General features: G+C 41.1%; 1 protein-coding gene and 1 long non-coding RNA gene across 2 annotated transcripts; one reads left to right on the top strand and one right to left on the bottom strand.

Annotated features, from left to right (window-relative positions):
- Positions 1–18,729, bottom strand: LOC114550918 (heparan-sulfate 6-O-sulfotransferase 3-B). Its single transcript, XM_028571904.1, has 3 exons — positions 17,755–18,729; positions 893–1,515; positions 1–843 (listed from the first exon to the last, which is right to left on the bottom strand). Exons 1-3 carry the CDS (start codon positions 18,288–18,290, stop codon positions 755–757), a joined length of 1,248 nt encoding a protein of 415 aa, XP_028427705.1. The 5' UTR covers positions 18,291–18,729; the 3' UTR covers positions 1–754.
- LOC114551251 (uncharacterized) lies at positions 3,367–27,597 on the top strand. The gene is made up of 4 exons (XR_003691884.1): positions 3,367–3,523; positions 17,804–18,103; positions 22,890–23,158; positions 27,127–27,597. It is a non-coding gene; the product is annotated as an uncharacterized LOC114551251 (long non-coding RNA).

The raw sequence follows: 27,597 nt of genomic DNA, 5'->3' as shown, positions 1-27,597 counted from the left end.
AAGATTTCAGATTTTTATGGTGAGAACATGCTGTGAAAAAAGGAGCAAGGTAGAACACGTTCACGTACACATGCGTACCAGAGAGAGAGAGAGAGAGAGAGTCCATCAAGGACAAATTTACATGACTGGATGCTGCATATTTTTATTGGACACATTTCCTGAAAGAAATTGCCTTTCTGTAGATTGCAGCTTAATCAGTCAGGGAGGGGGAAAAAACACACTGCAGACTATTGCCAAGTTTGTGCTTTGATATTCTTATGAAGCCAAACACCACAGAGTAACTACAAGATTTCACTGAGCAACACGGCGCTAGATCACAAACATGACACAGAGGATCCTTCAGGTCCTCCTCCATTTTTTTTTTTTTATAAATAGACTAAAATTGCCCTTCCTCACGAAGCACGTTGTTTTTCCCAGTTCTAATTATTAGCGAAATTGAGGAAACATTTTCTCCGCTTTGAGGACATTCAAAGCACTTGCTAATGAATAAATAAATACAAGTCACAACTGCAGTGCCAAAATAAGCCATTAGAAGAAGAATAAAAATACAAAATGTTTATGTTGCCATGACAAATACATCCATCATAAATATTAAGACACCATTTGGCAGTCCAACAAAGAGCTATGAGGCCATGACGGGGCAGGAGGATTTTTGGCAGATTGACAGCGGAGGAGAGACCCAGAGGAGTAAAGCACAATGAATCAAACAGTCAGTTCATTGGTGTTTTTCAGTCCCTGTGCCGTCCCCCACCCCTCACCACCTCACTACCTGGCTGCTGTAGTCCTCTGTAGTGGCTACCTCCTCTAGCCCCTTCACCTGCTCCTCTTTCCCCTCCCCCACTCCCCCCCCCCCCTCCCAGTCTCCACAGCTCAGCCAGATAGGGCCTGTGCAGCCGCTGCCTCTGCTGCCTCTCCTGCCACCTCCGCAGACGCTCCTCCCGGTGCTGCCTCTGGCGGTTGTACTGGTAGCGCCGCAGGAACAGCTCCTTGGCGTACTCGTACAGCTCCACGTCAAGGGCGTTCAGCCCCTCGATGCGCCAGCGCACCTTCTCGCTGATGCCCACGCTGGCGGCACGCGTGCTGTTGATTTGCGTGAAGGCCCGGATGAAGCGCAGGCCAAACGTCCGCTCGAACAGGTACTGCGTCTTGCGCTGGAACTCCGTCAGGCCGTAGAAGGCCATGTTGCGCAGGTTGGCCTTGGCGCTGGCGAGCAGCACGTGGCCGCGTTCCAACTCGCTCACCGTCGTCATGTTGTAGCAGCCCACCAGGCTGAGGTCGGCCAGCATGCGGACCTGCCTGTTGTTGGCGAGGTTGGAGGGGCAGCTCATGAAGTCTGCGAGGGGCACGCCGGTCCAGTCTTCGCCACTGTAGCAGGCGGGGAGCTCGTCCTGAGTGGGCGAGCGGCCGTCACACATGTGGAGGGCGGTTTTCCAAGTGGCCCCGCGCTGCACATGCTTCCACTCGCTGAGGTAGCGTGACACGGGGTCGCGTAGCATGGTGATGTAATAGAAGTTCCTGCAGAGACAGATAAAGCGATACATAAGATGAGGCGTCTAGCACGCGCATTTAGCTCAACGGCATTGTGTTCAGATTGTCTTTCTGTGACTTCTGGAATTCTGGGATCTATCTAGACGCTCCTCATTTGCATAAAGTAGCTTGGATTCAACTTTATGCAAATGAGGAGCGGGCGACTCTGCACCCCGCTTCTCCAAAGTCCCTGCGTCGCAACCAGAATGCATTGCACGGCTACTCACATAGACAATGACCGTGAAGTGCGAAAATGACGCCCGAGTTATGAATGGATCCATACCCCTCTCATGTCTGTATGCTAAATATGGAGCTGGAACAAAGAGGCGGTAAGCTTAGTTTTTTCCTTTGTATGGATAATATTCATTTTATTTCAGTCTTATCACCCCAGCATTCTTTTTTAAAACATCTTTAACTAAATAACAAGTATTACGTTCAGATGTGTGTGCAGTGAATGACACAAAGGTTGAAAAAAACTGTCTGGCAAAACACCACAAACTACATTTTTAACACTGTGTAGAAGATGAAACTATACATCAAATTTCTCATATCCTGCTGCAGTTAAAAAAGAAATATGAACAGGTAGAAACACCACAGAGCTGGAAGTATATAGAGTGCACCAATGTGATTAGGGTTTAAATGAAAAACATCATCGAGTGCGTCTGAGGATGTTAGAGAATGACATAGAAAGCAATGCAAACCTAGCAGGTATAGCATTTAATACCCTGCAGATGTGCAATTATTTTTGTTTTTGTCACACCAATTTGCTCCTGCCTACCTCTGGTAATGAGTTTTTTTCCGTCTCCAGCACCTTTCGTGTTTCTGGATGGCTCTAATCTGCCAAGAACGGCGCTTCAAAAATTGCTGTAACACAGCTGCCCAAAAAACCTTTCAACAAACTCAACTTTCCACTCTTATCTATTGAGTTCAGAGATGACCGGCATAACAGTGAGCTGAGGTGAGTGAAGGAGTCAGCGCCGGGAGAATTTGCAAACGTTTTTTTTCCAAAAGGAAAACAACATAGATAAAAGCGAAATGGAAAATGGTCATCTTGTGCGCAAAGATCACCGTGACCTCGTGATGTCAGAGACAGCAACCAAATATAAAGGCCAAATAAAAAGCTGAACATTTTATTTCTTTCATTCCTCAGGGCTGCAGTTTATTTTCTGGGAGCTTTCATTCAACAGCTAAATAAAGAATTCAGATTCAAGGACAGTTTACAGCAACGCTGCTCAATTACAAGAGTGATCCTTTTGCCTTTTTCCCATATATAGCCTACAGTCGGATTGCTTATGTCCAAACTATAAACAACCACAGTCAACACTGATTAGTAGAACAGTCGGCAATATGTGATGCTGAACTTATTATACATATTATATTTCTATGACACATTAAGTGCAGTCCTGCTGCTCGTCTTTGTTAGAGTTAACGTCCAATCACATCTCTTCTGTTTCTCAAATTGGACACAATATTGTTCCTATTAGCTACTTTAAATGATTATGATAAGAAAATAAAGCTCTATGCAGACATCATTGTTGTCTTTTGCATACGGTAAAACACACCTTTATGAGCACACATGAAAGCCATATTTTTGTTGCACCTATTTTGATCTATTTTTTATAAAACAAATCTCACAAGGGAAGGCTGAATTACAATATCCATTTAGGAAAGAAAAGAAAAACACCCAGCAAAAAAAATAAAGCAAAATAGAGAAAAATCCCCTCCCCTCTTTTTGATCACCGCTTCCCCCCTAATCATTTCCATACATTACGGAACATGTAATTCCTCCCCTGTCCAGCTGTTGTCCCCAGTGTGTTCCCACCTTTCAACATCACCTGACCGCCACACACACCTGCTCCACATGCCCTCATCAGCTCCTCAGCGTACCTGTCTGTCAGTTGTTTGCTGCAATCTTAGCTGTTCCTGCTACTTTTGATGATGACTCCTTACTTTTGCCACTTTGGACTGCCCGCCTGTTGCCAAAACTCTGTTTTCAGTAAGTTATGTTGTTTTTTACCTAACTTGTTTTGTCTACAAAATGTGCATGTGAGTCCTTTTTAATTATTTATAGTTCAAGAAAAAGCTTATCTTCCTGATTACATTTTTTTTAAAAGGATAGAGTAGAAGGAAAGTCTGTCATAAAAAGCTACACTTGCATCAAAGCCTTGACTGCAGTCGTTTAAAGTGTAAAGATACATGTTATTCGAAAATAATGATAAAAAAACCAGACTGAATAAACCAAGGTAGGCTGTTGTTATTAACATCATTTAAAAAAAAATCATATTTTCAATATCTTTCAGATGAAACTGTCTCATTTAAATTAAGCTTAATAAAATGTAATCACATTTGTAAATGAACAACTTATGGTATGGTAGTCTACTGGTAGGCCTATTTCTAATAGCAATTAGGAGATCCATCTCATATCGAAATTTCAATTACACAGCTTCAGCAGCTACAACTTCAGCGTCCCCAGAGAGAGATATGAATATGGAATACGCATCCCGAAACGCACTCTAGACAGCGTAACACAAACTCGGTGCTTGGGTTTACACAAACTGCGTTGGGCTCAGGTCAGACAGAAAACAAAATGCCTCCCGCTTGGGTCGTTGAACGCCATTCTCACTGGCAGGTGGATCGCTATTTAGCAGCATCTGCTGTTGTGAATTCATAATGACATTTAAAAGTCTAGAACTTGGAATACAAGACGACCCCACTTTTATAAATGTATTTCCAAGTAGAAAAATATCGTCTTGTTTTTGAGCCTATAGGCTACTACAGTATATTTTATACTTTGTTGATATATATATCCAACTATGCTTAAGGACGGTATAGTATGTGATTTTGTGACTGTTAAAATACATTGATTGTGATGAGTTAACTCCTTTCGTTCTAAATCTGCTCCATATGAGATGTGAAAACTGTCCCTTTTACAATGGGAGCATCAGTACAGCTGTGATTGTTTCGAGTTCAGAGCCAAACTGAGAAATTAGATTGACTGAGAGGGAAGTTGTGTTACTGAGCAAAGAGGGCACAGCCAAACAGCCTTTAAAAGGTCCACAATTTAGCAATTATTGCCAGACAGCAGATATCAATCAGCTGTGAGATATGCTTAAGTGAGTGCCATGATGATATCACGGCAGAACACACCCGCAGACAAGGCCCACCACCCGGAGATAATGGCCTTCCACAGTGTAAGCTAAGTGAATTACCCTGCCATCTTCGCCGGGTTATACGGACAGCACTAGATGGATGGACACACACACACAAGTGCCTCACAAAGTGGCCTTTGTTGTACTTCCTGGAAAACAGCTCAGTCTTTTCCTCCTCCCTGTGCCTATCATCTATCTGTACAGCTAACCGCGAGACAGCCAGATCAATAAATGTCCATGCAACCCCCCACCTTTCCGCGTCTGTGCTTTCATCGTGACCTATTGACAAAGAGCAGCAAATGTCAAAGCTCTCCTCTTACTCGTGTCAGGGACAGAGGCAGGGTCAGATTAAGAAGGTCAAGAATAATTACTCGTTGGCGGAATGGCGGAGGATTTCTCATGCAGCATTTACTAAGGGTCGAAAACATTCGTGGCATCACCAGTAGGAGGTGCTCTGCAGGTACATCCAAAAGTGCTTTCAATAGAAACATTTCACTCAAAATATTAATGTCTTCCTAAACCTGTATTTGCTTTTTTGTCCACTTGGGGGCAGAAAACAAGCTGGAAACACCACTGCCATATTATCACTGATATGGCTAACATGTTAGCAAAAAGTAGCCTATGTTTACGAGTAGGCCTTTAACATTTCTTACATAATTGTCTTTTTTTTTTTTTTTTTTTTTTTTACATAATCGCTGTTTCTTGGTTTAACCGCAATTAACTGCTAACATTAGTCTTAAGGTGTGGGACTGGTAATCGTTGATTTTGTTTAGATATGCCAAATTCGGATTATATAAGTGATTTTTGGTCGGACTATATATTTGTATTATTATTTATATTGTTAGTTGTTGGCACTTGACCCTATACACGTTCACAGCAACAAAAATGATGAGGGGGGGATACAGTTAGAAAAAATGTTTTATGATAATAAAGAGGCCTTGATTACTTCATAGCCTGTGTACTTGTATTGTTACATTATCTGGGTCACATAACAGTGATATAACCAACAGATGTATCCTGGAATTCATTCAAGTTTAATTTATTTAAAAAGTAATAAATAAATAAATATGTTAGTTAGCTAGTTGCTAATTCTGTCTGCTGTTTGATGCTTGGAAAGTATTGTACAGTGCGTCTTGGAACAACGCTGATGAGAGTGGTGAGAATAAAATAAAAATAAAAATTGGCTTAAAGATGCTAAAACTCCTAGCTGAGGGGAACTGCAGTGTCGGGTGATAATTCTCTGTGGGTCCTTAACCAAAAGTGAGCCCCTTCATATCACAGGTAGTAATTTGATCTATTATTGATATAAAAAATATTGATCATAGCAGCTTTAAATGTCCTGGTACTTCTAAACTCTCCAGTGTTCTTGTCAAATCCCTGCATCTCCAAAGAAGAAATAGTGCTGAGACCATTTTGCCTACGTTTGTTGGCTGAGGCTTTCCTGCGCTAAAACAACCCTTTTTTAACATCCATCTCTCTCAAATATCATCTGCCCTCCACCCCGGTTTATTCCATGCCAGTGCTTAAGCTCTTTGCTAATGCGCTAAATGGCTTTAAAGTCTTTCAGGCCTGAACAGGACAAAGTGGGAACAATTTCCGATGTTCTCGGATACCTGATTGATCGGGGCCAAAATCTAATGTCCTCAGAGAGATTTTGAGTGAATGTACAAGACAGTGATTCTGTCAGATAATAGCACGGCCATGTGTTATTGTGTGTAATCATGCATGGTTGTTCCAAATGCTAAAATGTTAAATCAGCTTGTCACATTTAGCTAGCGATCAATCCGACGCCTCGTTCATGCCCTTCTCACTGCCTGTCACCTTCCTCCATACAGCAAACCTGCAAACTATTGATCGCCCTCTCTCCGTCTCTCTTCCCAATTATCTCTCTTTCACTCTCTAAATCACCATCAAAAAAGCTACAGAGGAAACTGGCAGCAAAAGATCAATACTGGCCTTGTTAATTCACTCACTCCCATCCAGGACACAGTCAAGTCTTATGATTAGAGCCTTGATGGAGGTTATTTATGATGCTGAAGAAGCAGCCCATAAAAAAAAGGATCTGGATCGACAAAAATCTTATTTATATCGCATTTTTAAAATTGAAAAAACATCATGTTGGCTTTTAGTTGAGGCGTTTCTGGAGAGTGGTTTCACTGCTACTGCCCCCCCCCCTCTTCTCACTGTTCCAACGAGCGCCATCAATGAAGTATCACTTTGGAAGCCGTTTCTATCAACCAAGTTGGGAGAAGGAGCCAGTTTGAAAACAAGCACGGGACTGCACATCGATTTCACACTGAAGTCAGGGTGTTGATAACTCGCACAGTTGGAGCAGATCCATTTTAAAGGTGTTTCTGTGCCCACAAGGGACCCCTTAACCATTGCCTTCAAGAGGCAGTTATCTGAAGAACAGAAATTACTTTTAAATAGATGGCTTCACACACATTTCTCACAACCCATCAGCAACTTAAAGCTGTAAAAACTATCTTGAATGTAGATGTATGTATTCAGGTCAATAAATGTGTTTAACCCTTTGAACTCTGCCATATAAACGGTCCTCCAGTGCCTACGTTTTACATTTTTTTTCATTTCTTGGAGTATCTTCAAATGCTTCATATCCCTAAAATCAGTACAACCCTAATAATTAATAAAAGTAGTGAAATTGTGTCTTAAATAAAAAAAGAAAAAAAAAAAATCGGACATTGGTTTCATCACATTTTCCTAAATAAACACAGAAAGCATATTGATCCAAAAGATTTCTAAATGTAGAAACATGAACAAAATATGTCTTAAAACTCCAGAAGTTATTTGAGCTTCATTCAACATTTTTTGAGATAGGCTCATTTTTATGAGCAGATTGTAAAGCCGTTTTCATAGTTTCATCTGCGATAAAACAGTCCACCTGTGTTTTTTACGTAACGCGAAAACGTCATCACGAGCGTACAAAGACGTGAAAGACAGAAGCCTTGGCTTTTCTGCTGCAAAAAGAATGAATGATCTAGCTGTTATGGTTTTTATTTTAGATTGATTTAAACAAGATCATGGAAACGTCGATCTCCCGTGGACCTCTAACGGCCGCCGGCGGGAGGTTCGTTCTCTAAGGGTTAAAGCTGCTCCGTACAATAATCTTAACAATGGATCAAATACGTACGTGTAATGTGGAAGGGGGAGAATTATCACCTGACTCTGCAGTTCACCTCAACTCTATGGAGCGTTTCAGCGTCTTTCAGCAGATTGTTTTAGTTTTACGACCTGCAGCTTCAATGCTCTCCTATAGTTTCGAAAGTCAAAGCACAGCTACACAACTTTTATTACGATTCTTGCTTATTTAGTAATGGATATTTTATGTAATTTTACACCAAAATAAGCCCAGAAATTAAACCAAATATCTTTTTAAAATGGCCATGTTTGCAGTGTGTGAGATGTGTGTTGAATGAGCATCGAAACAGGGGGAGCATTCAGCCCTTATACCAGGAAAGCTTTTGTGGATAACAAGATAAAATGTTGGCCTGGTTTGATTTTCATCTTAGCCATCTTGACTGTGGGTGAATGGGTAACTACGTACAAATGGGAAAAGCTATAAAACACAGCAGAGGGGCTCAAATTCCAAAAAGGTAAATGAGGCTGGCAATTAGCCTGCATGTTAAAAGGGATGTCATCAAGAGTCCAGAACAAGAGGTCAAGCGGGATCCATTTTCACTCATCTGATTCTCTCTCCTGTAATAATGTAATCTTTGTGTGCCAATTACAGGCAAAATGAGCCCTCATCCCCATCTGCACATAATGGGATCACTATCCAGCAAGCACATGCACACAAAAACTACAACACTTTAGCCGGTAATGATCAGTCAATAGCAAGGGCTGGGTATCGTTAAAAAAATGTCAATACAGGAACTGATACTGTGAGTTCGATAACGGTTCGTGAACGATACTTTCTTTTCGATACCAATTTCTAGAAATTACAGCATTACACATTAGTACAAATCCTTTGTATTTTATTTTTTTGCACCTATGTGACGCAAACTGTAGTCTCTGTGCGTATCGTAGCGTTTTTCCTGCATGCCTGCATCACCAGCATTATTAGATCTTTGTACAAGCATGCTGCATGCTTTTTGGCTCACTGATGAGATTTAATTAATGACGAGGCATTTTCAATACTAGCCATTCTGTCGGGGGCCTTAAAATATCAAAGTTCGGTACAGTTCTAAGGCATATCGGCAGGTTACGTCACTCGATAAATTCCACAAAAGATGAGGAGAGAAATGATGAGCAAGGAGACTGGTGCTGCACTATGATCTTCATTGGTCGCAGATATGAGATGCTATTTTGGGCGATAAAGGAAAAGCCCCAGGGATGCTGATGTGGAGACAAGGGAGCCGAGAGCGCTTCCGGAAAGACGAGGTGTCCGGGCAAGCGAGGGTGTGAGATATGGTTTTGCTGTAAACTAGGTGATAGATTATGGGAGGAGCTGCAGCCAACATTCACTGGAACAAATTAAACTATTCAATACAAAATCATCTTTGCAATAGAAACTCTTCTTCCAAGGACAGAATCATCATCTGTATTTATTAAACTCTGGCTGCATTCCAGGTAGCTACATTTTACCAGAGTTCATTTTGTTTTTAACAACACCCACGACAAGCGTAGTGTACATCCACGCACGAAACAACCTGGCGTGTGCAGCTTTATCGTCTTAGCCTTAACCTTTCCTTGACATCTTAATCTTTGCATCTTTGTGAGGTGTCAGCCAGTCCTCTAGGTCCATGTAGATATGGAAAGGATAAATGGGGGACTGTACTCTGCAAAGGTCACATCTACCCACACAAACTACTAAGGGATTTCTGAAAAGGTAATCCACTTTTGAGCAATATGTGAAGGCTGTTTCCATCAGTGCTGCATGTTTTTCTTGCTGCCTTGGACTCTTTGAAAGTTGTGAGTGATTTACAGCTTGTACACCTTCTTCTTATTATTATTACGATTATTACTCTGTAAATTAAATGTAAGGTGCAGCATGCTAGATCCCACTTATATAAGGTTCACCTAGAAGAGAGATTAAATATTTGATTAAATCTGGTGCGTTTCCCATGCAATTGAACAGTTTCATTCCATGATGACTTATCTGCCATCCATCTTACAAAAAGTCTGACGGCACAAAACAGAAACCAAAAGGCAGTTTGATGGATAACACATAATGATCTGTCTAGCAGAGACTTCCTCCCTGTGATGGTTTCTTTCTTTTAACAAACACACTCTTTCGTAAAAAAAAAATGACAGGTTTCTATATAAATCTGGACTTCTGGATTAATCCCCCCCTTCCTCCTCCCCCTCCCTTCCTCCTCCCCCGTATAATAAAACCTGTCTTCGACTGCCCCTAATCCCTCTAAGGAGTGTGGAGATTACCAAGATCCTCTGAATATCTCACATTTCTCACAAGAAAGCAACACGCTGTTCACTGTCATGAAGGGAGTGCTCTGAGGGGTTTGATTTAACAGAAACAACAGACTTTGTGTATGAGTAACTTGATCCTGTATTCCACTGTACAATCAGTTTTATTTTTTAAGAGAAATGTATCCTAATAAAGGAATTCAAAGTAGGATACCTTAAGCATTATTACCTAGTCCTGGCCATTGCTTGTTTTTTAAAATATTGAGCTCTTTGCAGCTCCATTATGTCAGCAGCACATCTCTAACAGTTGATTAAAACGTGTTCTATCAACACACACAACAATGGAACCTGTCCATATCTGCCCCTGGAAAAACAAATCCACCACCTAACTTTTTTCACTATAAAATGCATTTTAGAGATATTCTTATCTCTCTCTTTCTTTCTCTTTCCCTCTCTCTCTTAACTCTTTCTCAAACATTCACAAACTGAGATAACATTTTGAGAAATATATAATAACTTGGAGATACTGAGTCATAATTACGAGACATTTTCTCATACGTATTTGATGCTAAGCCATTATGAGTGAAGTAAGCAAGGACATTTTGAAAGCAATCAATCATCAAAAATGACAAAACTAGGAAAATAGGCCTGGGATGATGATAACCAGATTATGTCTGAATCCCATTTGGATTTTGTTTTGAAAAACAGTGGAATATAGGATCAAGGTAAAACAATATATACTGTATAACTATGAGAAAATATCATGACTAAGCCTAGTTGAAAAATAAAACGTGATTTTTTTTCATATGCCTTCACACAATGTTTTATTAGCTGCTGGTTAAATATTGCACTAGTGTTACTTGGTATTTTAACTTGAATTAGTTCATTGGCAAGTAGGGCATTTAGCCTGTGATGCTGTTACTAAAAGACACAAATACAAAATGTTTTCACGTACGAACCTGTGGTAATTACTAGCGGGATATTTGGGAATTTTCCCACAAGACCTCGCCGCCTGTATAAGTGTGTCAACACGAGCTGTAAACAGAACATCAAAATCCATCACTGCTGGTTTGGAAATCATTATCAGTTCATTATCGAATTCACACTCATGCAATAGACTGCACAGCCATGCATCTATTGTAATTGGCTGCTGGCTCTAGCTTTATATTTAACAACTAATACTGTACGTCTAAAGATAAAGCTAATAAATCTATGGACAGAACACATTTTAAAGGGCTGATATAACACAGGTTAGAGCCACTTTGGTACCGATGTCAATATTAATCCCTCTACAGGGAGTTCGGCAGTTCAGCTCTCTTTTGGGCCTAATTGCTAATATTATCACCATTATGCTGTAAGACACCTGATCAGGGTCACATTTCCCATGATAATGGCAGACTGTGGCATAAATTACAACATGCCAAGTCATGCAAAAGGTGATGCACATTCAACCAGACGTCATCGACAGGCTGGTGAGGATATGTTGTGTCATAAGTGTGAAGAGACATACTGTAACGCACACAAATGAGCACACTTAACGTCTATACGTACCTTGTTGGCTAACCTTTGACGTCATTCCCTTGGCCTCCTCCATAAGATTGTTGTGTAAGGATAGAAAGTATTGACAGAACCTACAACTAAATGCCAGAGATGCTCTCAAGTCTCTGAGCTAGGGTCCAAGTCAACTCTCAAGTCTCTGAGCTAGGGTCCAAGTCAACTCTCAAGTCTCTGAGCTAGGGTCCAAGTCAACTCTCAAGTCTCTGAGCTAGGGTCCAAGTCAACTCTCAAGTCTCTGAGCTAGGGTCCAAGTCAACTCTCAAGTCTCTGAGCTAGGGTCCAAGTCAACTCTCAAGTCTCTGAGCTAGGGTCCAAGTTAACTCTCAAGTCTCTGAGCTACAGCACATATTTTGCATTCAGAGCTTTTTTTGTTTTGGGCCTTATTGCATGAAGCCAAAGCTTATGATGAACAGCACAGCAGCTGCTGGTGCGGTCAACATGTTTGTTTTCGTCTCTCACATGTGGCCGCACGCAGCAGATACGTTGTGTATTACGTGTTACGTAGGTACAGTAGGTTGTAGGTCACACAGGGAGGGGAATAACATTTATCAGACATTTCCCTAAAATAACAATTGTTCACAAGTCCCACATCTTGAGTCTGAGTAGACCTGAAGCCACTGTGTGTGTGTGACTGAAAAGCGACTTGAGTCCGAGTCTCAAACTCGAGTCCCCATCTCTGCTAAATGCTACCTGAAGAGACTTGTGCTTTATCAGACTACATCACAGCATCATGCTGCAGCATAGGATCTCCCAAAAGACCCGTACATTTACCCTTATATATATATATATATAAACTCTAGTGTCAGGTACTGTACATATACCTTTCCACCCACAAGAAGTGACGAATCAGAACTTGAGTGAAATGCAGACTGTCTCTTAAAATGTACAGAATCCAACTCAACTTCTGCCTCTTATAGTTCCCTTAAAGTGAGACTACTGTATGTAACTTTTTGGCTAGTGAAGGGATAATACGTAATGCTACTGTGTAGCATTTAGTTAACAGTACTGTAAAGCCTGAGTTACGCGTGGACAGTTGCACGGACAAGAGCTTAAGCGGAATTATGACGAGGAAATGTTTGGATCTTGTAGACTCCGTGTGGGGTTTCTCCTCATGGTAAACCAGCAGCTCCTCAAAGTTCTCCATTCTTATCACCATTAGAAAATGACAGAAGTGCAGGGACAACCAAAATCCCGACACACAAGACCCCCACAAAGAGGTGTGTCTTATGATGTAAGTTCACTTTGGCCATGCGGACACTCGGAAGCGCAGAAATCGTGCATAACAGTAGCACCTGTGGAGCACAGTCATAAAGTTAGCCCGCTGACTCTGTAGTGTCTGTCCTACTGCAATATTTACCTACACTTTGCTAACATTAGCTGTTTAGTGTTTTGAATTGAGCAATGGAACGTTTTTACTGCTTATGAACTCAACTTTTCCTTAAGAAGAAATGTGTGAGCTATTTCTTTTCTCAAAAGTCCCATAGTCCTACCTTTAAGGCATCACAGATCCACTGGGAGCAGTTTGTGTGACTTCTGGACTGAAGGTCCCATTTTTTTTTTTTGTCAATCAGCGTTCTTGTCACATTGAGTTTATACAACAATGTGGGGCTGTCAGCAGTTTGAATAAACTTGATGTGTAAGCTTCGAGACTGACATTACAGTCAAAAGCTGACAGTGAAAGCAAACGTTGACAGTGAAAGGGCAGTATTACGCCTAAGGCGTTTAAGAACTACACTCCGCTTCAAACGGAACACATCTTCTGAATAGTATACATCCCTCTGAAAAGTCTGCATATGGCTCTCTTTAGCAGAGGAATTAAATTGACTCACTGTGACGGCAAGGGGAGATTAATGTCAAAACTTGCAACCAAATGTTTTTTGCCCTTATAGTCTAAGTATGTCAGTGAAACATGGTATAGCAATCGAATACAAAAAAACTCATATCTTGGAAACTGCATTTTGATAAAATCATCTTTTTCACCATCCCTGTGTGACTACTAAACCTTGTCAACTTCCTGCATATTTCTGCATATTTTTGCATATTTTAATGCCTTTAGTGTCATTGCCGTCACCAGCAATAGGGTGCCATTGCCAAATGAGTAGCTTAAACCACCTTAACTGTGTCTAGAATGAACTGGGCTAATTAAACTCAGGCTGATCTGTGTGTTGGCCAGCCTGCATTCTTAGCTCTAATCTGAAATAATGAGGTCAGTAATAAGGTTACACTCTCTGACTGCTCAGTGTGAGGTCGGCAGGGCAGCCCGGCAATTGAAAGAGGTTTTATGTCTGGCTTGTACAGCAATTTTGTAGCCCGCTGCGATGTGAATGCTGTGGCTTCATGCTGCGTGCAAAGCCCTGCAGGAGCCTCTGACCAATGGTGTACCCATCAAAAAGTACTTGTACCGGCCACGTCTTCCTCACTGAAGTTTGCGTATTAGGGGCGAAATTGCCAGGACAGGAGGTTGGATGGATAGATGGAGGTTAATGCAGTATGTGCTGCTTATGTTAGGTCAGAAGTGAATGGATAAAGGAAATAAAGAAAAAAGAGCAAACAAAGGAAATGCCTACAGGAGGTGAATTACAAACCTTAGTTCTTCCCCCAATCCCTTCAAGTGAAGTAAAAAAACATCGCAATAAAGTTAATACTCAAGCCTCCGCCCCACTGAAGAGTAAAAGGAAATGGCAGCAGACAAAAATGTTTGGAGTAATGAAGAGACTGTAACCCTCCTCACATTACATGAAAGAGACATTATTTCCATCATGTTTTCCACATTGTTTTCCATAACCTTAGGTATTAATGCCACTTTTTTATTCACGCCATCTTGGCCCTGTTCTTCTGCAATGCTAGCCTGGGAAAACCCTGAGGGACTTCTGGCAAATTTGAGATTTGCTCTGCAAGTCCGTCTGGCCAAGAGCCCATTCAAGCCCATTTCCAATTTTTCCAAATCGAGGCACCAATCGCAACGGATAAGGCAGGCTCTACACGATGACGATAGCTCGACAGGCTCTGCAACATGCTCGCTGGTTGAGATGGTTTTCCGTCGCTCTGCATAGGTCATCTCCTTTTATCGCTCTGAATGGTTTTAGGTCTATCCAATTGCGCCCAGAGGCATTTGTGTGTCCGTTGGTGACGCCCCTTTGGAAATGGGCTGTGAATGAGACCTCCTCTCAGTTACAACTGAGAGTGGGTCTGGTGTTAACCAGGCTACTGCAATGTTTTAATGGCACACAACTGGAGAATTAGTGCCACAAACTGTTTATCTTGATGCGCAAAACACCTAATATTCACAAAACAGAAGTGGATGGAAACATGCATTCATTTGCATTTAGTGTTTAATGAAATAGAAGTATAAAGTAGCAGAAAATGCAAGTTCAGTATTTGAGTAAATATACTCTTTGGAAGGCATTTGTAGGAATGCCATATTTTATATCTTATGCTCAAGGGTTAAATAAACTAGTGTGGGTTCTGAGGGCTGAGATAAGACTCTCTGCAAACTACATCACACCCGGCAGGATGTAGCTTTAAGATAGATGTGGGCGTCATCCATTCCCATGACGTTTGATCCCTGACTGTCTGCATTCCCATTGCTGTATATGACTTGTATAAGACGAGAGTCATCCTTCAAAGCATGCTATTACTGAGTTGGTTTGTGTTTTGCAATCAGATTAGGAAAAAAAAAAAACATTTTGAGTGCTTCATAAAATACACAGAATTGGTTCAGCCTGAAATACTCTCAATGATTACGTCTGGACTTCAGGTACCAAGTACAAAAAGCAATGGGGATTATATTGGAAAAACAACTAATCTCTCTCTCTCCCTCTCTAACGGGCCAAAACACACATCTTACAGAATAGATCAGAGTAGCATTAAATATTATAGTAAGGTGGGCAGTAACTGGTCTTAGCCCAAATCCAGACACACATACACATGCACAGTCATGTGTCATGACATGCGTCACAGTCCATCATGGAAGGGCTACATCGCCCGAAGTGACAGGACAAGGGCCTTTCAGCTCTGACAAAACTGCAACGTTAAAACCCAGTGGCAACACATCATCAAGTACAGAATAAACTCTGGCTTGTCTTTATTCAGCAGTTTTAATCTAAAACGACAGGAGTGCTTCATTAAATTTGTCCGTCTATTTCCATGCGGTCCCCTAAACTTTTTTTTAAAATATTTTGTATTTCCCTGTGTGGACAGATCATCAACCAGACATCATCCCCGGGTAATGACATCTTCGTGTGACAGATGTGTGGCTGTTGAATGAGTTATGACTCATAACTTGTCCAACAAATTCACGGGTATAGATTGAGTTATGAGTCATGGTGCTCACATTTTGATACCTTCCTCCAAATATATATGTATATTGCATCTGATCAACTGTGCAGACAAGACTTCACTGTAATACCTGAGGAATTAAAGAACTGATGGATCACGACAAACGTTTCATGTAAAGAAATATGCACGTTTCAACATCCTAATCAGTGCCATTAAACACAGCAGATACAAATGTGTCCTTGAGCAAGACGCTATAATCCCTAAAGCTGCTCAGTAGCTGTGATGACCTCTGACCTCCCAGAAAATAGGGTTTTGTTACAGGGATCAATAAAGTATCGCATTATCAGTGAGTACTCTTCAAGATCACTTGGTGCAGTATCATATTCTATCAGATTTTGTCTGCTGCTGTGATAAACCACAGACAAATATGTCACCCACAAGAGTTCATTCACCACTTATTAGCTCTGAGCGGAAACTTGACTCTCTAATAAACACTTCCCTTAATCTAAAAATCGACACTTAATAGCGGGAAAATTGCTGCATAGCACAGATTTGGACCCATCTTTTTAAAATGAAGCAAACTCATGTCAGCCTTGCAATCAGCCTTGTACACAGCTAAGTGCCAGTGTTAATGAATGCTGATTTTTTCCCCCTGACTATTATATTGGGCTGACAAGTGTTGACTGGGGTGTTGTTGAGTCACTCATAGTGCTGATATGGCTCTAAGGCACCTCTTCAAAACTATTTAAAAGCGTTCAATTAAGTTTGATGACTGCCACAAAGGACAGTTAATGGATTGGACGGCTTCTTGAAGGCACTTCCCATCCCCCTTTAACTGCTCTCTGTAACATATGGAGATTTGCTCTCTGGACCAACTGCAAGGCAAATTGGCTCAAAACACGCAGGCGGCACACCTTGGAGGACCCTGTCCTTCTTAAGTGATTTAATCCCTTAAGCTGAGCTGTATTGGTGCTGTAATTACAGGAAATTGAAACAGACCTTAAGAGGAGGTGGCGGCCTGTCTGCTGGCTGCTTCCGAATGTGTCCAGAGGGGCCGGCTGCTGGTGTGGACCTACTTTGTGGTGTGCATGTTAACACTACAGCTTTAGCAGCTCTATACTCTGCATTACATGCCAATAAGAATATGTCTGGCATGAGTAGCCTTGGAGGAAACTAAAAGCTAGTGAGAAATTGGTGCCACAACCTACACAGTTAAAAAAAAATCCATTTACCTTTGACTTAGTTTTTCTAGGAAAGCAAAAGAAGCTTAACTTAACAGCTCACTTGTATCTACTGACAACCCCCTTATGTTTGTTCAATGAAACTACTTACAATCCATTATGAAAACTGTCATTCCTCTTTGTCAATTGACTTCTCAATTAATCGACTAATCATTTAAATTACACTCAGGATTCTGTGTTTAGTGCACTCTCATAACTTCTTTAACACTTTTGTGATTGATCACCGCTCAGTAGTTCTGTAATTTGCCTCGTTTTTAACTTGCTTGTTCAATGACCCACTGACTAAATGAATGAATGAATTACTTCATATTAAGAATAAAGTGAGTGAGTGGAAAGATGAGTCCATAGAGGATCCAGTAAATCAATTAATACAAATATGAGTTTAGTTTATAAGTGATGAAAGGGTGAATTGGTGACTTAATGAGTTGAGTAAATTAACAGACTTAAAACCTAGTAAATGAGAGTATGGGGAAGCAAATGAACACATGAATGAGTGAGTGAATGAGTTAATAAGGTGAATAAGTGATTGTTTTATTTATTTTTTTTTAGATTATGAATGAGTTAGTGGCTGCCCACTTATTGACTACACCTGTCCTGCAGGTCACGTCACACCTCACCTTTTGTTCTTTTGGGCACTTTTCTTGTCCCTCTTGTTCATCACTACAGGCACACAGCTCGTGAGCTCGGTCCAGTCCGCATGCAACCCGCAACTCCAGCCTGTGGAGAACCGGGAGAAGAGCCACGACTCAGCTCTACCGGGCCGGTGGCAGGTGCATTTCCTTTGGCCGGGCATGCAGTCGCAGGGCTGCTCCAGCTGGATGTTTTTGACCAGGTGCCGCCCAAACGTTGTCCCGCCGGTCTTCTGAATGTGGAGGAACACCATCACGTCATCTCCTCGGATGTTGAAGTCGACGTGCCTGTCCAGGTCCCGCTCCGTGAAGTTAAATTTGGATGTGATTTTGGAGGGTAGGTCCTCGTCCGCCTCTGTGTAAACTAACTCAAACCCTGATGAGTAGCGCTGGAAAAGCCCCTTCTCGTCACTTCTAAAGTAGCAGGTGTTGCTGTCCGCCGGGCACACATACTGGTAGCCGATCATTAAGAAGAGCACGGCCGCAATGGGAATGAAGACGAGTCTATTGAACTTCTCTTCCATGGTGGAAAACTGTAAATCACGCCGCCGGCACAAACGGTAACGTGATTTCCGAGTCGTGTTCCTCTTCCCCTCGTCTCATCCTGCCGCTTCACTTTAACAGTCTGTTAAAAATCTGGAGTTTCCCACTGGCAGGTGTCCTGCAGGGCTGCTTTGACTGGCCTCGTCCTGCACGAGAACAGGTCCTCTTCTCAAACTTGAAGCTGTCACACTAAACATTCAGTAATTTCCTAAAACATTCGGACATCTTTTTTAAATTAAATATGTCAAACTGGTAGCATAACTTGCATGCAATGACACCTTACGAGACGTCGGTGCGGAACGGCACATCCCCGCGTGATGAGCGTTCGGGCTCGGCTGTACCAAAGCCAACTGCTGATCGGTATCTGAGCCAGGAGCATCAGCGACAGGCTAGACACAGTTCACACAATGACTTCCTGCCATGGCCTTCAAAATATAATCTGTACGAATATATTGCAACATTTAACTCTTAAATAGGGTAAAGCGATTACAGAAATATCTAAATAGACAATATTTTTTTCAATTCAATACATAACCACCACCAACACGTGTAATGTCAAAATTAACAAAAATCTGTAAACATTTAAAAGTGTGGCTATATAAATTAAAAGCTGAAAAAACAGTAAATCTTAAATATTATTTTATTGCACCTGGTGAACGTAATTGTGTTTCCAAATTACGGTTAATCAAATAGATTTATCTAAGTGCCTATGTGTGGCAATACTTTTGTCATAAAAAAATCCCAACTTTGTTGAAATGCATGTTAACGTATATTGACAGCATTATTCTAGTTTGGAGATTTGTCATTTGGACTGCCAACTCTCAGCCCTGCATGAAAAGAGGCAGAGCCAACAAGTCTGAAAAGTAGGTTTGAAAAGTGGGGCTTCCAGCTTCAGGCCCTGCTGTCAAGCCAAATTACCTTACTGTAAAGTTTTACTATTGTTAATAGTCCATCAGGCCAAGTACCACAGACATGGGCTGTGAGAAAGATTGAATAATAAAACAAGGTAATGTATATGATACCAATTGTTCTTAAATGTAACGGGTTTCCAGTTCCCAATCCCAGTGTCTAATCATCCAGAGTCATGGACCCCTAAATTATATTTGGTATAGGCATGTATGTCACCCCAAGGCCGTTAACCAGAGAGGAGAAACTAATGAGTGAAATCAGAAGTTAAAATAATTATTTTAAGCTCAGGCTTGCTTTTATTTTGAAGACAAACAATAAAGTTTCCGGTTCTGGTCTGGCTGGCTTGACTGTACATCTGCGCCTGTCATCTGTCCCGGCTGCCGAGCCGGTGACGCAACCGCATCTCTAATCACACACACACACACACACACACACACACACACACACACACACACACGCGCGCGCGCGCGCGCAATTTGAGTGGCCTAGAACAATTGCTGCCGGAAAATCACTAATTCCAATGCTATAGTCTTTAGGAAACATATTGGGACTTAAAGTGGGAATGATGTAAACAACCGTGATATTAATGGTATGTTTAACTTATTTGGTTGATATGTTTATTCCATATTGTATCATACTGATCTAAGGGGCTCAGGTCTGTTGTACTGAAGTGTATCTGCTGAATGACAATAGAGAAGATATTGTCTCAATATCTTAATATATGAATGTTTGTAAGATGAAGAAGCACATCTGCACATGCAGTGTGAAAATATGACTTCTGTGATTTAACTTATATTGCCAACGGGAAGCAGTTAAATCCTCAGGCGAGCTCGACGATTCATTTCGGCACCATGGACAGAGTCCAACATGTCAAGTCAATAAGTGTGTGTGTGTGTGTGTGTGTGTGTGTGTGTGTGTGTGTGTGTGTGTGTGTGTGTGTGTGTGTGTGTGTGTGTGTGTGTGTGTGTGTGTGTGTGTGTGTGTGTGTGTGTGTGTGTGTGTGTGTGTGTGTGTGGCGCTATATGGACACTACAGGCTAGAACTAAAGACATTTTACAACAGGAAGGAGTTAAATCCTCAGGCGAGCTCAACGAGTCATTTCAGCACCATGGACAAATTCCAACATGTCAAGTCAATAATTGTGTGTGTGTGTGTGTTCGTCATCATTCTACATAAGTTTTCCTATGACCGCCAACTGACTTGATGCAGTACAGTATATGGACACTACAGGCTAGGACTAAAGACATTTTAGCCCTTAGTAATGCATTTCTGTTAAGCCTATGTTGATCAAAAGCTTTTGTTATTTTGCAGTAAATGCCCTCCATCAAGGGATTTAAACAGAATGCACTTTGGTATGTATTCTATTCAATCCTCTTTCTGCACTTTGCCCTCTTGCTTATAGACATTGAATTAATCTGTATGGGAGTTTAGTCTGTAGCTCACTCCTCTTTGTGTCTAATAGGACTCACTTTCCCTCATCCTGAGGGAGGGTGGTTGTGGAGTGGGGGCATGTAAGGAATCTGTTATGGAAAGTGCCAGTACAAGAAATATCTTATTTTCTAAAGGTCATGCAGAAGTGAACTGCTGGACATGAGGTATTTTGCCTCAGTGATGATAACACCCTGTGTCAGTATGCTCTTTACCTGTAAGGCCTCCTCAAGATATGATATGATATGATACAGTCCTCATTTTGCAAAAGAAACCTTTTCTACAAATGGCACGCTGATTAAAATCTGAGCAGAATCCCTGATGGGAAAGAATCTGCATTAATGTTTTGTGCAGTGAAGCGTGACTTGTGTTGTTCTGGCTGTGCAGCTGGGATATTTACGAGGTCCCTGACGCTCACTACACAAGTCTTATGAGAAATAACCCCGTGAAGTGCTGATTCAGCTGGCTGCAGCAATGCACAAGGCTCCCAATAATGGAACTGAAGCTTGCTGGAAATTATGATTGGATTGGTTTGATTTCTGTTTTATATGTTTTTGTCTTTTATGTATTTTGTATTTATTGGAATTATTGATTTTAAAATGTTGAAAGAGTTCATTTTTGGTCTCCTGCAGTGGGACCTCTGGTGAGTTGAGAGTTTCTGGTCACTTACAGCAAATGAGCAGCCCGAGACACTATTAAGGAAAGCAAATGGAATGTATGACTGCTGCACAAGAAGAATTGAAAACATTTTAAAGGAAAAAAAACTTTTTTTTCCCCTCCATAATAAAACTTATGCAAAAATAGAGGCAAAGACACAGCATCTTCATCTCAGATTTTTTTTTTTTTGTATTACAAGGGGTGAAATGCATAATGTGACAAAACCTGTAGCCTTATCTGCTCACATCATCATCATCACATCTACAGGTGGCAGCTGTGCACATGTGAAAACGAAGCCTCAAGCATGCAGATATGCTCTGTAAGCGGTCATCTCGTGCAAATGGCCGCGCTGTCATGGCGACAGCTGCTCCTCCGTCCTCTCCTGCCTCCTCTGCCTCTTGCTCCACCGTGTTTTTTCGTGTGCTAACCCTCTCCTGTGGTGTCAGACTCCTGTCATGCCTCACCTGCCCACTAGCTGCTGTCACTGATCACCTGTTCGTCACCTGACCGCTTAGCTGCTGCTCATCCCCCCATTAGTCCCTGTGTATTTAATGGGCAGATTGCCTGCTGATGTTTGTCAGGAGTTGCTGCAGTTTGTTGTCTAATTTCCTGTATGTGTTCTAACTACCTTCTGTCTCGGATGGTTTGCTGCCTGCCTCCGGGTTTGTTTGTTTGTTGTGCTGATTGGCAACCTGATGCTGATTATAAGCATGGAGTCTGCTTATTGGTCCCAGTTCTAACAGTTAACAGTTACAGGCGCTGGAAATACTGGGGGACAAAGTCACAATGCCATATAGTGTTGCTATGTCAGCATTAACAGACAGAAACGGCAAACTGTCTGGATATTTGTATTTATTTATTTTTATTTATGTATAGTTTTATGGGCTGAGAGAGCCAGGGCACATGCATTTAATTGCATTTCAATATACAATTGTACTTTTACAATAAAACTTGAACTATTTCCAAATGGTTTGGATGGTTGAATTGGCCATATCTGAAGTTTAGTGACATATGTAGTAAATAAAAAGCCATAAGAGTATACAGCCATGCTAGTGCCTCTGTGAGGCTGTTTGAGCTAAACTTCTGCATTCTAAAATGCTCACAGTGGCAATGCTGACATGTTGATGTTTAGCTGGTATTTTAAACATGTTTTCTACAGTATCTTTGTTAAATTAGCTCATATTAGCTACTTTTGCTGCCTAACATATTTTGGAGACTTTTTACAATGAGTGTAACAGTGTACAGTGTAGCTCCTTTGGGCTGAAATAATTGTATTATTATTGTTGTTATTATTATTAATATTGTTGTTATTATTATTGTTCATATTGGATTTTATTTAGGCTAGATGTTACTGCCAATGATGGTGTCCTTGCAGCCATTTTGCCGCAGGTTTGCTAAAACTTGGCTGGAGTTATGGTAGCAACAGAAGGTAGAAATGTATTTCCTGATTTGCTGGATTGAATGTTCAGATTGTAAAATCACATTATTAGATGCCATATTTGGTTTCAGTGAACTGACAACTCTGGCCGATTGCCTCGGCTGCATGTGGCGCGAGTGACTGAAGATGTTGGAACTCTCCACCACAGGGATCCACCAGCAGGCCCACAGACCTGCAGTGCAGCGACGGCACCACGCCAACCTGTGCCCGGCTCCCACCACAGCTCCATCCAAAACGTTTAATCAAAAGAGACATTCTCTCCACTTGGTCCCGCAAGGAAATAGAAACTGTTGAGCTGTTGGCCCATGCTGTGCACCCTGGCAGCTCGACAAAGAATAACCCAGAATGGTCTACTCTCCGCTTCAGCGCCAGGGCATTGGAGAGGAGGCCAGTGATACAATCTGCATTTTCCAACAGGTAATTGAAGCTTTGGGGACACAGTTGATGGTGATGTGATGTGTGTTTATCATCTCCTCGAAACAGGGCCTGCATGTCACTTCCAGCAGATGTTGATTCAAGCCCCTGAATGAATGTCAGGGGGGGGAAATTATTGTAATTTCACTCGTCAAGCATGATTGTAGCATGTACCCCAATATTAAGGTCACCTTTTTCTGGCTGCACTGATTCATTTAGACACTGCTGTGCAATTTCACTGTCAAACACATACCACATGTCTCACATGTATGTTTTTTTATTTTACTTTTGAGGTTGCGTCTTTCCTTGTGCCAAATTACAGAAAGCTTTTTTACACCTTTCCTTCAAATTGTGATGCAATGATAGTAAAACCTCAGGTTGAGTGTTTGAATCCCATTGCACCAGTCTATACAACCTGCGCTGATAAGACTATTGTACATTTAGGTTCTTTAGATAAGATTTCACCTGCTAATATTATTAGTAGTTGCAGTCAGGGGCGTGGTAGTGTTGAGAGGGAAAGTGGAACTTAGCACCCAGGGCCCCAACATAGGGAGCACCATCAAAAAAAGCTGAACATTTTTAATATTCTGCTTCTATGTTGCAGCAGACTGGGCTAGCACCTGGTCTGATATGGTTTGTCAAGTCTGACTATCATGTTTTTTTTTTTTATCTAGATCATTGTTTGAATGCAGAAAATTACCTTTTTTCTTTTTTTATAATAAATAGAATAAAGGTTTCACAGAGATAATGTCATCTGGACAGTAAATGATTGGCGCACAGAAAAGGAAGTCTTTGTTATCTGTTGTCTAGCTGTCTACCTGGAACCCCCCAAATATTGGCGTTGCCCCCAGAGGCTAATCGTCGTCACAGACGTCGGGTTCCGAGATTGACTTTTCCTAACCTTTACCCATAACCTCCAAATCAGGGGGCCAACTTCAGCATCCTAATGTTCTAATAATCCTTCAAACGCATCAAACACATAAACGGTACCTCTGAAACCCTTTATTTCCAATAGCTTGCTCTGCGCTACGACGGTATTCCGCTGCAAGTGCAGCTCAAACCACGTTGTCTTAAAGGCCCATAAACCCTCACAGTAAAAGCTTCACACAGTAATTACAGTATGCTGAGAAAATATGCTGAGATTTCAGATTGTTCAGACTTTCTTAAATGCAATATAAACACTTTATTTAATTTCTTAAAACCATAACAGATGCATGTGTTAACATGCTGATTCAGTTATATGTAGAGGCGTTAACAATGGCTGCATTAAAAGGGGAAGGGGGCCCACTGAGGCTTCTTATGCGCAATACAGGGTCCTGAGTTCTGTGCTAGTGGTTTGTTAGGGGCCAGTGATGCCTAAAATGAAGTTTGTGGGTCCTATTTGGCTTTTTTTTAAGACTTCTTCAAACTCAAAAAAGTGTCTGAATTGCTGGCCCTGACACATTAGTAAATGTCAGGGCAAAGTAAGATGCACAAAATAAAAAAATAAAAATGTTATGCTCTTTTCTTTTTAATGAAAGAGATTCACTGAAAAATAGTCATTACTCACATTCACCAATGAAATGTTACACGGCTGATTCAGGAGAAGGCCATAATGCTGAAAGTCCCAGGTACGAAATAAATGTACTGCATTAGATTTAATGTGGCGAATAATAAGGGAACAAACTCTGATTTATAAAGGAATAGCAAGTTGTTAGGGGCAAGAACCATCTAAAACTGCTGGTAAATATCTTTTAACATTCCTTCATTCTGAGAAAACATCAAACACATTTCTAATGCTGAGATACAATATTGTTCAAAGTGAACCCCTGGATTAAAATGTGATTAAAGGTGTATGGAAACTCAAGTTGTGATCAAGGCAAAAACAATTAAATAAATATATGGATTATTTGACAGTGAGCCAAGCTGTCTTGGTTTTTATCTTCCTACATTTGTGAACATGTGCAGTACCTACACAACAACTCTTATATCTGCCAAAGCAGTCGTATAATACTATCAAAAAGTTTAATTAGGTCAATGTGTTCTGAGAAGGTCTGTGAATGCTGTTTTTCTCTTTGAACTTAATTGTGTCAAACACGTTTTATCTTAAAAAGCCCAATCTATGACTGCAGCACGATGCCTTCTGTTGGAAAAAAAGGTCCCGTTTGGTTACACAGTGACGTTTTAGAGCCACTGTTTCTTATTCTAAAATTCACCACCTGAATTTACATCTTTTTATGCTGTGAATCCTCAAAAGATGTAATTTCATTAGTGTGGAAGACTGTAATAGGATATACAGTTATTAATGTAATATTTACTGCGTATTCATTTCATGAAAAGCACCTGAAAATCAGTTGTAATGACAATTACAAAGAATAGATCATTTCATTTATTAGAATCCTCGTTTATCAAAACCGCCATACACACAGCACACAAAGATGAGAATCATACTCCAACTTAAAGCGGCACTCTGGTAAATTTAGTGTTGCACTTTTATTTAGTTTGAGGACTCACAAAAAAAAAAAAAAAAAAAAACGGTCAAAGCAACAGACGCCTAGATATCCTGACTGGTAGTCCCCAGTATTGGTCCAAAACCGTGGATCCTTATTTCCCATAATGCAACTCAATAGTGCAACATTTTCTTAGACAACTTTGTTTCTTAGACAACTTTGTTTCCCAGATGGAAAATCTGGGAAACATTTTGTTTCTTCCGATACAAAATATCCATTACCTTTTAAATGTATTGTATTAACTTCTGCTGTGGCCTGCCCCCTGGATAAAAACCCCATATTGACACAGTGTTAGCTAAATGTTGCTTTAGTGTGGTGGATTAAGCTGTTTCCCTTAACAAGTGAAACTGTTAATATTTTGAACACTCATGTGTTACAACAAAACATTAAAATACCAGTTTCTCTTAAGATTTGATCTCTCTACTTGAAAATGATGCAGTGCACACAGCCACGAGCGTCATGTCATTGTTGTGAGGTTCAGTCTGGTTATAGCAGCTAATGGTCCATCCAGCTGGTGAGCATCTGTGCCAGGTTAACAATGCTATTGAGCTGAGTCAGGGGCTGTCTGGGCCACATGCCCAATAACTCTGGCAGTCAACAGTTCACTATTTTATTGCCAATTTACAGCAACATTGCTTAAGACTGCATGCCGCATGAATTCAGTCATCAGACATTCAAGGCACACGTACACTGGAAACTGTCCCAGTCTTCAGCCTTGTTTATGCTTCCATTTTTCCAAATTGCCTACATGCCAGCTACCTGGCAGCTGGGCCTCTTTGTTGTATTAGCCATAGAGATGGAATAATTCATGTCTGGCCAAATGTGTTATGTGTGTTCACGCCAAAGGGCCATGATTAAATTCATGTCACAACATTTGCAGGTACTCAAGCCTTAAGCAAGTAAGAATAAAAAAAAATAAAAAATTGCAGCATCTTTGGGATTGGTGTAAATTGAAAGAAGTCATTATCTACAGAAAACACCTTCCCAAGTGGCAGCAAGGAGAGGCTTCAAAAGAATACTTATTTTCGCAATCCAGACACATTGCAGAAAATGGAGAAGCGTGCAGGGAGAATCTCTGGGAGGCCGGTTATGGCAAGCTGCTTAGGTAACTGCATTAGACAACCACACATCAAAGCCTTAAATATTCAAGCGGCCCTCAGACGGCGAGAAACGTACAAATGGATTATTCCTTCTTGAGTAAATACACATAGAATATAAGCATGTGGCAGAGTGAGAAAAAAGGGTCTGCAAGGGAGCATTTGACAAATTGCAGCGGCACATGATGATGGAAAATGGTCAAATATAATGAGAGCAACAAAAGAACATTGTGGAGAAGTGGTGTTATCACAGATCAAACAGAATCGGACATCTTTCTCGCCAGTTCTTACCTGTAAAACCAATTCAGTTACCCACATTACCCAGCCATCATCAGTGACAGTATTCATATTGTGATTCTTCTGCTGTGCTCTCCTCCTACACTAGGTGCCACTTCCAAGAAAACTGTTCCAGCGAAGTGTCTTGGCAGTGATGAAGCATAAAAGAGCTGAGGCCTACAGGAACGAGTCCACGTATCGTCGACAAATGGAAAAACGAGTCTGTGGGAAGTTCTCCGGATCTATTGCTAGGACGTCTTGTGATGAATAGCTAACCTTGTTTCCCAAAACTCTGCTCCAGTGCAGCGGCTTCATCACTATGCAGCTCTATCTTCATACATCTAACTCCCTTCCTGATTTATTGGAGGCTATGGCAGAGACGCTAGACCTCGCATCAAACGCTATGGCATTTTGTGCACAAGTACAAATGCTTACATAGACTGTGTGAAGACAGATACATTTGTAAGATGGATGAATGGTGCACATTTGAATTGCAAAACATTCAGACACTCATTACATGGATTTGTTGGAAAATGCAGTGTCTCTGTAAAGAAAAATCTCTGCATCTAGTGCCAACATA

Source organism: Perca flavescens, chromosome 24 (assembly GCF_004354835.1).
Source record: "Perca flavescens isolate YP-PL-M2 chromosome 24, PFLA_1.0, whole genome shotgun sequence".
Classification (NCBI taxonomy): Eukaryota; Metazoa; Chordata; class Actinopteri; order Perciformes; family Percidae; genus Perca; species Perca flavescens.
The sequence above is the reverse complement of the archived record's forward strand: the minus strand, read 5'-3'. Positions and strand labels throughout refer to the sequence as shown.

What these genes read in the sequence shown, in the direction of transcription:
- LOC114550918 (XM_028571904.1), bottom strand. Translation starts at nt 18,290, where the DNA reads ATGGAAGAGAAGTTCAATAGACTCGTCTTCATTCCCATTGCGGCCGTG. An exon ending in AGTGCCCAAAAGAACAAAAG is followed by an intron (nt 1,516 to 17,754) that starts GTGAGGTGTGAC and finishes CTGTCTCTGCAG; the next exon opens with GAACTTCTATTACATCACCA. An exon ending in GAGGCAGCAGAGGCAGCGGC is followed by an intron (nt 844 to 892) that starts TGCACAGGCCCT and finishes AGGGGGGGGGGG; the next exon opens with GAGTGGGGGAGGGGAAAGAG.